General features: G+C 41.8%; 2 protein-coding genes across 4 annotated transcripts in view; both read right to left on the bottom strand.

The window, feature by feature from the left end:
* Positions 1-952, bottom strand: part of LOC143026051 (uncharacterized) — a 32,685-nt gene extending 31,733 nt beyond the window's left edge. Inside the window, exon 1 of the mRNA XM_076186045.1 lies at positions 904-952. Coding sequence (XP_076042160.1) covers positions 904-952 — 49 coding nt within the window. The remainder of the gene's footprint in view (positions 1-903) is intronic.
* Positions 953-1,257: 305 nt separating this feature from the next.
* The window catches only part of LOC143026534 (uncharacterized), a 26,783-nt gene continuing 15,540 nt past the window's right edge, over positions 1,258-12,500 (bottom strand). For all 3 annotated transcript variants that reach the window (XM_076187092.1, XM_076187094.1, XM_076187093.1), the window contains exons 3-13: positions 12,477-12,500; positions 11,596-11,736; positions 9,164-9,286; positions 8,765-8,866; positions 8,065-8,321; positions 7,549-7,727; positions 5,369-5,634; positions 4,706-4,856; positions 3,908-4,094; positions 3,009-3,135; positions 1,258-2,711 (exon numbers count right to left, since the gene is read on the bottom strand). The exon at positions 12,477-12,500 is cut by the window's right edge and continues 411 nt beyond it. In XM_076187092.1, the coding sequence (XP_076043207.1) occupies positions 1,926-2,711; positions 3,009-3,135; positions 3,908-4,094; positions 4,706-4,856; positions 5,369-5,634; positions 7,549-7,727; positions 8,065-8,321; positions 8,765-8,866; positions 9,164-9,286; positions 11,596-11,736; positions 12,477-12,500 (2,343 nt within the window). In that variant the 3' untranslated portion in view covers positions 1,258-1,925. The remainder of the gene's footprint in view (positions 2,712-3,008; positions 3,136-3,907; positions 4,095-4,705; positions 4,857-5,368; positions 5,635-7,548; positions 7,728-8,064; positions 8,322-8,764; positions 8,867-9,163; positions 9,287-11,595; positions 11,737-12,476) is intronic.

The following is a 12,500-nucleotide window of genomic DNA, read 5'->3' as shown; positions in this document are numbered from 1 at the left end:
GATAAAACGCATTCGTGCCTCCCTCCTCCTCCTCTTCTTCCTCTTCCTCCACATCCAACAACATAACTCACAACTCTACTCACTTTTCTGCGTCCCCTGTCCTCTCAGCCATGCCTTTAAATGATTTCAAGTTTTTGCCCACTGTATTTTACAGACACCTATTACCTTTATTGGATTTCCATCCACCTTGTATCACGCTTTCTTCAAATCCATGAACGCGATGACATGTACACTTTAATGCGAACATCCATATCCTCTCCTTAGTTGGCCATTTTCCCCCCTACTAGGCTAACTCCTGGCTACCTCCCGTGTAAGGGGTAAAAAGTCGTTGGTATATGTACTAGGCTAACTAAACAAAAGAAAGTAACAGATGTTGTGAATAGAACAAAGTTGAGTTGGGGTGGACATGTTGCGCATATGGAAGAACATAGAATTCCAAAATGAGTTATGATGGATGCAACGCTTGGAAGGTGGCCCAGAGGTAGACTTCGAATGAGATGGATGGACGGTCTGGATGCTGAGTTGCACAAGAGAGGAATAGATTAAACAACCTGGATGGAAGCAGCACGGGACCAAAGGACATGGGAAGGATTGCTATTGACGGACCAGAATCTACCGAAGGTTTAATGTCGAACGGAGTAAAAGTAACTAAGCAAACTGAAAGTATACTATTCCTTCCTCGTTGAACTATAAGGCTCGCCTGTAGGGCTAGATAACCATACAAGAATATATGTCAGACATTGGAACTCTTTGGAACTTCCCGCGTTGATCCAGTATCTACATAAGAAGTTCTCATGAGGCCATAGCCACCATCTCCGATTCCCAATGCTTGCTGTGGATGCCGTGTCGAACTCATAACCAAGTGATCGTGAGTTCGATTCCCTGGACCCGCTGCGTGCTTACTGCGTTGGTTCCCGGCAGCCCTGGTCATGCGGGGAGGCAACTCAAACATCGGCTTAAAAAAAAAAAAAAAAAACAGTGGCTTGCCGCAACTGAGAGTGCTTGCCTTACCAGGGGTTTCTCACTTCCCACCTCGTGGGGGGTGGGATGGTGAAATTCATTCCAAGCACACATATACGGAACTTACCATGTCCTAGTGGCTGGGGTTACTGTGTTCCTCTTTTATTTACAGGTGTCCTGTATCTCCCTCAGGTGTCACCCCTCCCACAGGAAGGGGCTTCACAAGATAAACCTGGCCTACGATTCAGTTGATTTATTATCATGGAATTATTTTTGGAAGATAAGTCTAAACCGCAGTTACAGTGTTAATGTTAACGTTTATTACTACATTCTCCAGGATTTTCTCGTCAGTTTCAAAGACAATGTTGACAATGCTATGCTGTGACTGTAGACTACATGCTTAGATAGTAGTAATTGATACAGTAGACGAGAGAAGTATCTGGATGTGTTCTGTTAAGATGAGTCTATGATTTCATCCCGAGGTGCCCGTCTGGACCTTAATCCCGAAGGACGAAGAGGCTCTTTCTATCTCACATCTACTCAAGATCGTCAACATCTTTAGTTAACGAAAACCAGTGTCTACGGATCAAGTGACATTTTCCTGCTGTTTCGTGTAAAATTCCCGGTGTTTCACTTAAGATTCCCGCTGTTTCACTTAAGGTCTTCACTTAAGATCTACCGCTGTTTCACTCAAGTCATTGCAACCTCTGTTTTCTGTATGTCTTCAAAAGCCCCTATCAATGTTTGTTGCTAGTTCTGGGTTCTATTTGTCATTCTGTTGTCCATCATCTCCCCATTGGGTTTAACTTCAGAACAGGCCCCTCCCATTGGCTTAGTCTAACACACAGATGAATATGAAATCACCCTTTGCTAAGGTCACTTGTTCGCTTTTTCACTGATCAGCGAGTCCAGATAGTTCACTTTTCTTTTCGAAGTCCATTGAGTCGTTCATCACCATTTATTATTTACTCTTTCACTCCAAGCCCTTGGGCTTGGCTTCCTTTGCTTTTATCCTTTCCTTCTTCCTTCTCCTCCTCCTCCTCAACATCTTTGTTACCTCTCCCTGCTGCAGCGTCTTCTTCCTCCTCTTCCTCTTTCCCCCCTTTGTGATGCTCCTCCTCTTCCTCTTCACCCGGGAACTGATCGGTCCACCCTAACTCAGGGAGGGGAAACTCGTGGTCCGGGGTCCCAAAATTCCCGGACAAGATGTCCGGATCGAAGTACCAGGCGGGGACATCCTCCTCGTCGTACATCTCGTCATCGTCGTCACCTTCGTCAACGTTCTTGGAGACATCAGCTGAGAGATCTGAAAGAGGATTTGAGGAGGATTTGGAGGAGGAGGAGGTGTTCGTTGGGAAAGATCGAAGACTCTCCACAACCGCCCTGTGGCAGGAGAAGGCGAGCTCTCTCGAAGTGGAGGGGTAGGAAGAGGAGGGGGACTTCTTGCCCTGGTCCGCCATGATCTGCTTCACGACGGGAGTGTTCGAAAGAGCTTCCTGGAGTCGGCCGATGAGCGCGTCGAAGTCTACCTGTCTCAAACACTCTTCCAGGTTGTTCAGGACAGTACTGTTGTCATCGGTTTCGACGAAGGTCGACTGCAACGTCAGGAGAGCCTCGACCTGGTCCTGTGCGAGCCCCTGAAGGTCCTTGGCCGCTGTCAGGAGGTCATCAGCGTACTCCTTCTGTCCCGTCAGGATCCAGTCTCGAGTAAGAATCCTGTTCTTCACAGAATCAATCTTGTGCATCACTCCCTGCCGGTAAAAACGAAAGCCTTAGTGTTGCGTGGTATCCTGTTGAGGTCAGGCACACAGCTGTTAAGTGCTGATGGACAGTGATCACGAAGATAGGGACAGAAAAGAGCTAGGTATGTAGGCTTACATCGGACGGAGAGCAGTGAATATCATTAGTGAGGGAAGAGGTGTTGGCAAAGCTGAGATCTTGCTCAGAAGTATTTAATGGGAAGATTCACCAAAAATGGGAGATGCGAACTCTAGACAAGGGCGGCGAATATGTCTAGTATAGGGACTGGAAAGGTAGGAGGTTGTTACCTGCAGTCGAGTGGAGGCGTCGTCAGCAGCGGTGGCCAAGGTCGTGTGGCTTTGGCCCTCGAGGGTGAACGGGGACCCTTGCACCAAGAGCTGCAGCTCCTCCAACTGTATCCTGCTGAATTCGTGTCTGTAGGAGGAGGAGGAGAAATGTCCAGATCAGAGATCGTTCGTATATCCAAAGTAGGGTAGAGTCTAAGAGGCCCCATCTGTGGACAGATCCGACCAGATTGGATCGTGTGTGTCGGCCAGATAAACCAAAATCAGTATATACATGATCCAATCTGGACAGATCCGACCAGGCCTGTCCGGCTGCCTCAAGACCAGATCGTACCGTGGATGGGACCTTTTTCAAGGTTCATTGTTTTATGAAATTTGGTCAATTCGAGCAAAGTCGGTGTCAACCCTGTTCCTGGCTGGATTTTTTTTTTCTAACAATTGATTAGTCTTGGGTACCACATGACCAGCCAGTTGAGACCATCTGGTTAATTTATGTTCATTCAAAGGAAATGTGAATCATTGATCAATTCATATATTTGTTTACTTTTTTACTTTATTTTATTTATTTGTTTATTTGTTTCTTTATATTCTTATTTGTTTATCTGTTTATCTGTGCATTTGTTTATTTGTTTCTTTTGGTGGAAGACATAGTGGTGACTCAGTCTTTACGGTAGTATACAGTCCCGAGATTCTCAACCTATTTCCACATGTACCCCGTACTTATGAATTTCTATTGTTCAGCCTCCTGGAGATCACTTCAACACTAAACCTAATCGCTTTGCATCCACTAACTGCCAGTGGCTTTCGACTGGCGGCTCCACTTGTGAACTACTGTGAACCACTAGGGTGCCATGGACCACACCTTGAGAACCATTGGACTCCTACGTCATCCTCAAACTCACCCCATCTTGATGTTACTGAGGAGACCATCGAGAAGCTCGGCGATGCGCTCCTCGAGCGAGGGTTCCTGGTCTTGGATCCGCCTGCAGGAGAGCATGAAGGCTTCCTGAGCGAGGGCCAAGGACGAGTACGAGTTCCTCACGAGGCTTTCGATCGATCTCACCTGCGCCACCACGTCGCAGCCAACCTCTTCGGAAGAAAAATTAATAAATAGATCAATTAAAGAGATAGATGAATAAGTGAATAAATGAGAAATAAATAGATAAATAAATGAATAAGTAAATGAGTACATGGATGCATAAATCAATGGATAGTAGATAAACAGATGAGTAAGTAAATAGATAAACAAATAAATGGATGAAGTTTAACGGAAAAGATCACAAGACCTTTGGTTCATGACGTCACACAGCCAGAACAGAATACCACTGATCGTAATAATAGTAACATTAATTATATTATCATCAATAATGTTGATAATATTAATACTAATAATATTATTAGTAATAATTATAATGATTACAGTTTATAATTCCAAGTCTTCACTTAATTGCATATTTTATAATTTATTATTTTTCCTACGAGTTATAATTTCTATCTATTTTTTCTTCGTCGTGGTTGCGTGTTTTGTTTTGATTGTGTGTGTATATATATATATATAAACGATTTATATTAATTTTGTTCTCGAATAGAAAAATAAAAAAAATTCAAAACTATCATGGACAAATCTAGTCCCTGACTCCTACTTCCTCTTCCTTCTCCTCCTCTTCCTCCTCCTCCCCCTCCTCCTCCTTCATGGTTACCTCTTCGGGGCTCGCTGTCCATCCTCCTGACGAGGACAGAAACCCTCTTCTGTATGTTGGTAAGAACCTCGAGTTCCTCCCTTGAGACCTCCTGGAGTTTCCTGTAGAGGACTTCGTTCTTAGTCAGCAACGACCGCAGTAGAGTCTTGATCTGGCGAAGGGGAAGGGACGAGATGAGAAGAGGTGGTAGATATGGTGGAAGAAGGCGAGGAGAGACGAGGGAGAAGAGATAATAGATATGGTAGAGGAAGCAAAATAGAAGAGGATTGATTGGTGTGGGACAAAACTGGCCGGGAGAGAGATGAGAGCATAAGAAAGAAGTTTATTATCCCGGTGTCGCTTTGTTTGCTAAACTCCTTTTGTTAAAATCTTTATGTTCACCCCTTCCGTGCCGGCAGCACGACTTCATTCATCTCCGTGGAACCTCACCGGAAATGACTCAGTCAATCATAACACCCCCCCCAAAAAAAAAAAATCACAAGTGCTAAACAAGAAGAGCAAACAAGAGACTTTTTTTTCCAAAATGTAAACAAAAACACATAACAGAAGTGCCGAGGAAGAAGAACAACCAATATATATATTTAAAAAAAAAAAAAAAAAAAAAAAATGACCGGAAGAAAACGACTACGACTACCCACCCACTAGTGATAGTAAAATGCTGACCTCGTTCAGGACGCCCATGGTGGAAGGGTCCAGGAGGAACGTCGGGCAAGCAGGGCCACTCAAAGGTAAGAACTGCCTCCCGTTGAGGAGACGCAGAAGAAGATCAGATCCTTCGTGCTCTTCTGAGGACTCGTTGGCCTTAGCCAGGCGTCTTGTCGCCCCTCCTCCTCCTCCTCCTACTCCTCCTCCTCCTCCTGTGTCCTCAGGGGGAGAGATTCTGGCGCCGCCCTTAGGGTGAGTCGTGGGTTCCTCCAGGTCCATGGGAGCTTTTGCGAAAATCAATAGACAACCTTGTTATTTTTTTTTCTTTTAATCAACAGTCCAATTATCTATATATTCATTTCTATGTCTGTTTTATTCATTTGTTTACATATATGTAAATTCGATCGTGTATTCATACAAAAAATTCTTCTTATATATACATAAATATATATATATATATATATATATATATACATATATATACATATATATATATATATATATATATATATATATATATATATATATATACCAGACTCTCTGTATATGCGTTTCCCCTACATGTGAATTTCGCATAAATACGCCGAATCCATTTCTACCAAGTCCCTGAATTATGCGTACAAAGTCCTTAGTTATGCAAATTGTGCAAGGTAGAATATGCATATATGTATATATATATATATATGTATATATATATATATATATCTATATACATACATGTACGTATATATATATATATATATATATATATATATACATATAGTGTGTATACATATATATATATATATATATATATATGTGTGTGTGTGTGTGTGTGTGTGTGTGTGTGTGTGTGTGTGTGTGTGTGTGTGTGTGTGTGTGTGTGTGTGTGTGTGTGTGTGTGTGTGTGTGTGTGTGTGTGTGTGTGTATGTAAGTACACACAGACATGAAAGAATTGAATAGACACCAAGAGAAATAGTTTAATTTATTAAACAAGCAAATGATACAATTAAAGTGCTTGTAAATGGTCACAGTGTGAATAACTAATACTTGGTTGACATCCCCTTTGCTTTTTCAATTCAAGGACCCTTCTAGGCATGCTAGTGATTAGTTCACGATTATCATCTTGAGGAATTTCTTGCCATGTTTCCGGTAGTAATCCTAAAAGTTCGGGCTTTGAAGATGGCTCCATGTTCTTTTTGCGAATTTGTCGGTCAAATATGTCCCAGAGGTGTTCAATAGGGTTCATATCCGGGGACTGACTTGGCCATGGAAGTTTCCTGATCCCATTTTGTCTCAGCCAATTTTGGGTTGCTTGAGCAGTGTGACAAGGAGCTCCATATTCCATAAATAGGAAGACATTTTTACTCATTCTACCACTGGAGAATGTTGTAACGAGTCCTTCCTTTAATATAGAAACATATTTGCCATCACTCCAAATTCCACCCAACCCCATTATTGAAATGCCCCCATGTTTCACTGTTGGCTGCAGTCTTTTGAGGTCAAACTCTTGACTACAGAGTCTCCAGACCCACACTCTTCCACTGTCAGAAAATAATACGAATCGTGACTCAGAGAAAATGAGTGTTCCAAAAGGCCACAGGTCTCTCCACCATCTCAACAGCCCAATCCTTTTTGTGCTTGATATTGGCTGGACGAAGGAGTGGTTTCTTTCTTGCAGCTCTGCCATAGTAACCCATCTTGTGGAGATACCTGACAGCTGTTCTGGGACTGACATCAGCTTGTGTTGCTATGTCAAAGGCCTTGCAACGTAGATCCTCTTTCTTTGACAAGACGCAAGGTTCTTTCTGAGTGCCCGGGACGACCTGAATGAGGTTTTGTGCCCTTCTTACCCTCTCTGGTGAATTGGACGATAACTCTATTAACAGTAGAAAAGGGTATTAACAGATTTTCAGATATTTTACGTTGACTAAGTCCACCTTCATGTTGACCCACAATACGACCTCTCTGAAATTCAGATAAGTCTACTGCTCCTTTGGTTCGTGGCATGCTTGATTAATCTTGTATGTAATCTAGGTAACTATAACATATTAGGTAAATTTGATCAACATTAAGCATTAAATAAGAGTAGAAATTCATTTTTCTTGGTGTCTATTCAATCCTGTCATGTCTGTGCATATATATATATATAGATATAGATATATATAGATATGACCCTTGTGGGTCACGAGATAATGGAAATATTATAGCGACTTACACCGCTGTTGAAGTCGAAGTAAAAGGCTGTCGACATCAGATCCACTAGCGAGGCGCTGGAGGCTCTGGTTAACCAGGTGCCGGAACGTCCTCTGGTCCAGGACGTGGAGAGCGATGCCCTGCCCCGTCGGTAGCGATGAGAGCGCCTCCCCTCCCGCAGGATTACCACCGCCGACCCTCCTGAAGGAGAGGTACACGCGTGAGGTGGGGACTCCACAGGATTTTATTTTATTATTATTATTATTATTTTTATTTATTTATTTATTTACAATTTTATTCTATTTATTTTATTCTTATTTTATATTTTTATTTATTTTATTTATTTATCTATTTATTTTCATTTATTGTTATTTATCTATTTATTTATTTATTTATTATTTATTTATTTATTTATTTATTTATTTATTCATTTATTTATTTATTTATTATTATTTTTATTTATTTATTTATTTATTTATTTATTTATTTATTTATTTTTTATTTTTACTCGAAGTCGTGGCCCCTCGATAAGACTCACCTGAAGGCGTCGCTCCAATTACGGTGGACCTCCGTCAGCATGGCCTCCAGGTGTGCACAGGGCAAACTTCCCTTCTCCTCGCTCCCCTCCGGTTCCTCTTCTTCCTTCTCTTCCCTCTCCCCTTCCTCTTCTCCCTCCGTGCCCACAGTCGCCTTCTTGGCTTCCAAGACTTCAACGACGTTTCTCCGCATCTCCTCCTTGAAGTCGTCGTTCTCCTTCCGCAAGGCGTTGAAGTCCTCCCGAAGAACCACAAACTCCTGACGAAGGGAACGATTCATCTTTTTTTTTTTTTGTGCGTGCGCGTGTACTTGTGTAAGTGCGTGTGTGTTTGTGTGTGTGTGTGCGCGCGCACGTGTTTGTGGAAGCTAGAAAAGTGACAGCCTGACAGAAAGACGGACAGACCAACAAAGAGAGAAATCAAAGGAGGGGTAGACAGAGAAAGATGGACTGAGAGAAAGATAAAAGGAGACAGGGAGAAATAGAAAGAGAGAGAGAGAGAGAGAGAGAGAGAGAGGGGGGAGGGAGAGAGAAAGAGAGAGATGGGGTGGGGATAGGGGAGAATGAGAAAGAATTAAATCAACAAGGAACCCATGACATGACACCATAGCCTTCCTTCCTGTGCGGTCACAGCCGACGGTGCATCCTAACGACACAGACCTTACCTGCCATACCATTCAGTCACCCTAAACACATCACTTACGTTGCTGATGACCTTGCGCAAGTTCCAGAGGAGTGTGTGGTGCCTGGTGTCCAGAGCCGCCTCCACGCCCTTGACCACGCCCTCCTGTAGCCCAGCGTTCCCCTGCGGAGTGCGAAGGAGTTCAGACTTACAAGACCCGAGAGTCAACTGGGTAAAGATGAAATTATTTCCCAAAATTTTAGAACTGAAAATCCTAAAATTAAACTAGATATATTGTTTTCTTGATTGATATTTGTATATACCTACACATGTGCTAACTTGTGAAAGTACTTTAATAAATATCACATACTAACACACACACACACATATACATACAGACACACGCACAGACATATACACAAGCACATGCACACACATGTTCACACACATACGCACGCACACACGCACATGCTAGACTACCTGATGGAGGCTCCGAACTGTCCCGGGAGCTCCGGCGGCGGCGGCGTCCCTCTCCTCTGGCCGCGCGGGAGCTGCTCTTTCCCTCCAGAAGCCCTCGAGATGAGCCAACTTGGCCACCGCGCTCTGCAACACGGGGAGAAGGGGCGTCACGACGCGCGTGGGGACAGTAGAGATTAGTTCCCACCCAACCCCCACTTTTTTTTTTTCTTTTTCTTCTTCTTCTTCTTCTTCTTCTTCTTCTTCTTCTTCTTCTTCTTCTTCTTCTTCTTCTTCTTCTTCTTCTTCTTCTTCTTCTTCCTTTTCTTCTTCTTCTTCTTCTTCTTCTTCTTCTTCTTCTTCCTTTTCTTCTTCTTCTTCTTCTTCTTCTTCTTCTTCCTTTTCTTCTTCTTCTTATTCTTCTTCTTTTTCTTCTTATTCTTCCTTTTCTTCTTCTTCTTCTCCCTTTTCTTCTTCTTATTTTGTCTTCTCTTTCTTCCTCTTCTTATTCTTTTTCCTTTTTTTTCTTTGTTGTTGTTCTGTCTTCCTTTTTCTTCTTCTCCTTTTTTCTTCTTCCTTTTTCTTCATCTTTTTTCTTCTTCATCTTCTTTCTTCTTCATTTTCTTTCTTCTTCTTCCTTGTTGTTGTTCTTCTTCTTTTTCTGTTTTCTTTTACTTCTTCTCCTCTGTCTTCTTCTTCTTCTTCTCCTTCTTCTTTTCCTTCTTCTTTTTCCTTTTCTTCTTCTTTTTCTTCTTCTTTCTTTGTCTTCTTCTCCTTTTTTTCCCTTTTTCTTCTTCTTTTTCTTCTACTTCATTTTCTTTATCTTCTTGATCTTCTATCTTATTTCTTCTTCTTCGTTTTCTTCTTTCTTCTTCTTCTCTACTAAATGGGCGGAGACTTACGAAAATATTCACCAGAAAAAAGTAACCCACAAAATACCTACTCACAACATGTCAATACTTCTTTTCCCCAAAACGTCTAACCTCAGAGTGAGACCGGGTTGTTAAGTTAGGTATGATTAGGCTCTAGTTGTTAGGTGGACTTTTTCGTGCACAGCCTTGCTATTACAACAAGGAATTCAGAAAACGTTTTGTGTTTAAAGAAAATGGACCATCGTTGGTGACTTCCTTTCAGAAAACGTATGAAAATGATGAGAGACTGTTGTACACCACATTTCCATGAAAGGTGTGATTGATTGATTTCGTTTAACGTCGTAGCGTGGAGCTTAATGAACCATCCCCTTGGTTCAACTCGCTCGCGGCAGGGTACGAACTGCCGTCACCTCGACCTACGCCGTAAGTAGTGACGCTCCATCCCGGTGAGCCAGCGAGCATCAGCCACATTGGAAAATCTACATAATATCATACCAAGGGGAGGCACACAGCAGCCGAGTCCTGAAGAACTTTTGCCATGATAATAGGGACTTGTATTAGCATCATTGGAATCAATAAGAGAATAGCCCATGGCCTCCTGAAGAAAGATGCCATTCATTTACCATCTTCTGAAGAATACCCGTCGTGACTAAAATAAGAGTTATTGAAGAGAGGAAGAGGCATGGCATTGTGGATAATAAACCCTGTTGGACAACTGCACTTTGCTATTGACCAACTATCCGTCTCCAGCTGGTGACCCCACATCGGTCTGTTGGCTAACTAGTGACACCCTCTTGGTCGCCTGTCCATCTCCATACTTTCCAGTTGGCCAACTCTTCGCCCTCAGTTGGCCAGCTCTTAGTTCCCATTTGGCCAACACTTAGTTCCCATTTGGCCAATTCTTCGTCCCCAGTTGGACAACTCTTCGTTCCCAGTTAGCCAACACTTAGTTGCCAGTTGGCCAACTCTTAGTTCCCAGTTGGCTAACTCTTAGTTCCCAGTTGGACAAGTCTCAGTTCCCTAGTTGGCCAACTCCCACAACATCTTACTTACAAAAGAAGAACCTACAGAAAGGAGACCTTTTAGATCACAACTTGGTCAGTTGCTAAGAATAGAAATTTAAATGAAGAAATGAATAAACAAGCGAGCCAAACAATTGGCAGCCATTACAGCATATTGCTTAGGTGTTTATCTAAATAGATCACAAAAAACTTCGAACCGTGCTAAATTGCACTGTCTCTGCAGGACGTTTATTCCATTCAATGACTACACGGTTGGCGAAATTGTCTCTACCCACTGCCAAATCAAATTCTGTCAATACCTGGGCTTCATCAGTTGGTCTACTGTAGAGGTTTTCAAAAAACGTCTCGACATTAACTTTGCTACAAATCCCCGACTAGAATTATTTACTTATGAATATATATATATATATATATATATATATATATATATATATATATATATATATATATATATATATATATATATTAATAGATTAGGTACAGAAACAACCATGTAAGGACCAATAGATCTGTTGCTGTTCGTTTGTCCATGTAATTCCATATAGCTCCACCTCCTAGTTACCTGTACATCTCTGTTGGTATGGGTGACTGTGGAGCGCAGGTCAGCCGTCTCCGTCGTGAGCCTGGAGTCGAGGGTGTCCACTTTCCGCACAAGGGCGTCGACCTGCGTCAGGCGTGAGGTCAGGGCTGTCACTAGGGTGTCCTGCGAGAGAAGGAAAAGTTGAACTCCTTGACCCTTGGGTCCTGCGAGAGATCGTGGACCCCTTGACCCTTGGGGCTGGTGTGCCCGTTCGGGGGGCTTAAACATGGGTGGGGAGACGGGGCTAAGGGGCGGAATCCAGGCAAAGTCACAAGAGAATAGATCCTGACTTAATCTAACCGAACCGAACTTAGCCAAAACAAAGCTGTCCTAACCTAACAGGCTTGATGATGTTATCTTTTATTCTATTTGTTTATATATGATTTTATATATATATATATATATATATATATATATATTTATATATATTTTATATATATATATATATATACAGTATATATATATATATATATATATATATATATATATATATATATGTATAAATTATTCTACTGGGATGACCCTTCAAAATGGAACGACTTGGTTCACGGCCTGGTCCATCCTTTATGCAGGCTAGTCTCCCGACAAGTTTTTGTGTCAGTATGACATATGGAATTAATAAAGTCTCCTCGCTCAGGTGAGGGTTTAAATCCCAGTAGAATTCATTAATCCCATGTCATAATGACACAAAAATATATATATATATATATATATATATATATATATATATATGTATATATATATATATACTATTTATTTATTTATCTATTTTTATTCATTTATTTATTTATTTTTTATCTATTTACTTTTTTTTTAGGTTAGATAAAATTGGTAGTGGTGGGAAAAGAAAAAACATCCCTTACCTCCAGCTGGACAGTCTCACTCAG

Source organism: Oratosquilla oratoria, chromosome 6 (assembly GCF_046742065.1).
Source record: "Oratosquilla oratoria isolate Oo_2021 chromosome 6, ASM4674206v1, whole genome shotgun sequence".
Lineage (NCBI taxonomy): Eukaryota > Metazoa > Arthropoda > Malacostraca > Stomatopoda > Squillidae > Oratosquilla > Oratosquilla oratoria.
The sequence above is the reverse complement of the archived record's forward strand: the minus strand, read 5'-3'. Positions and strand labels throughout refer to the sequence as shown.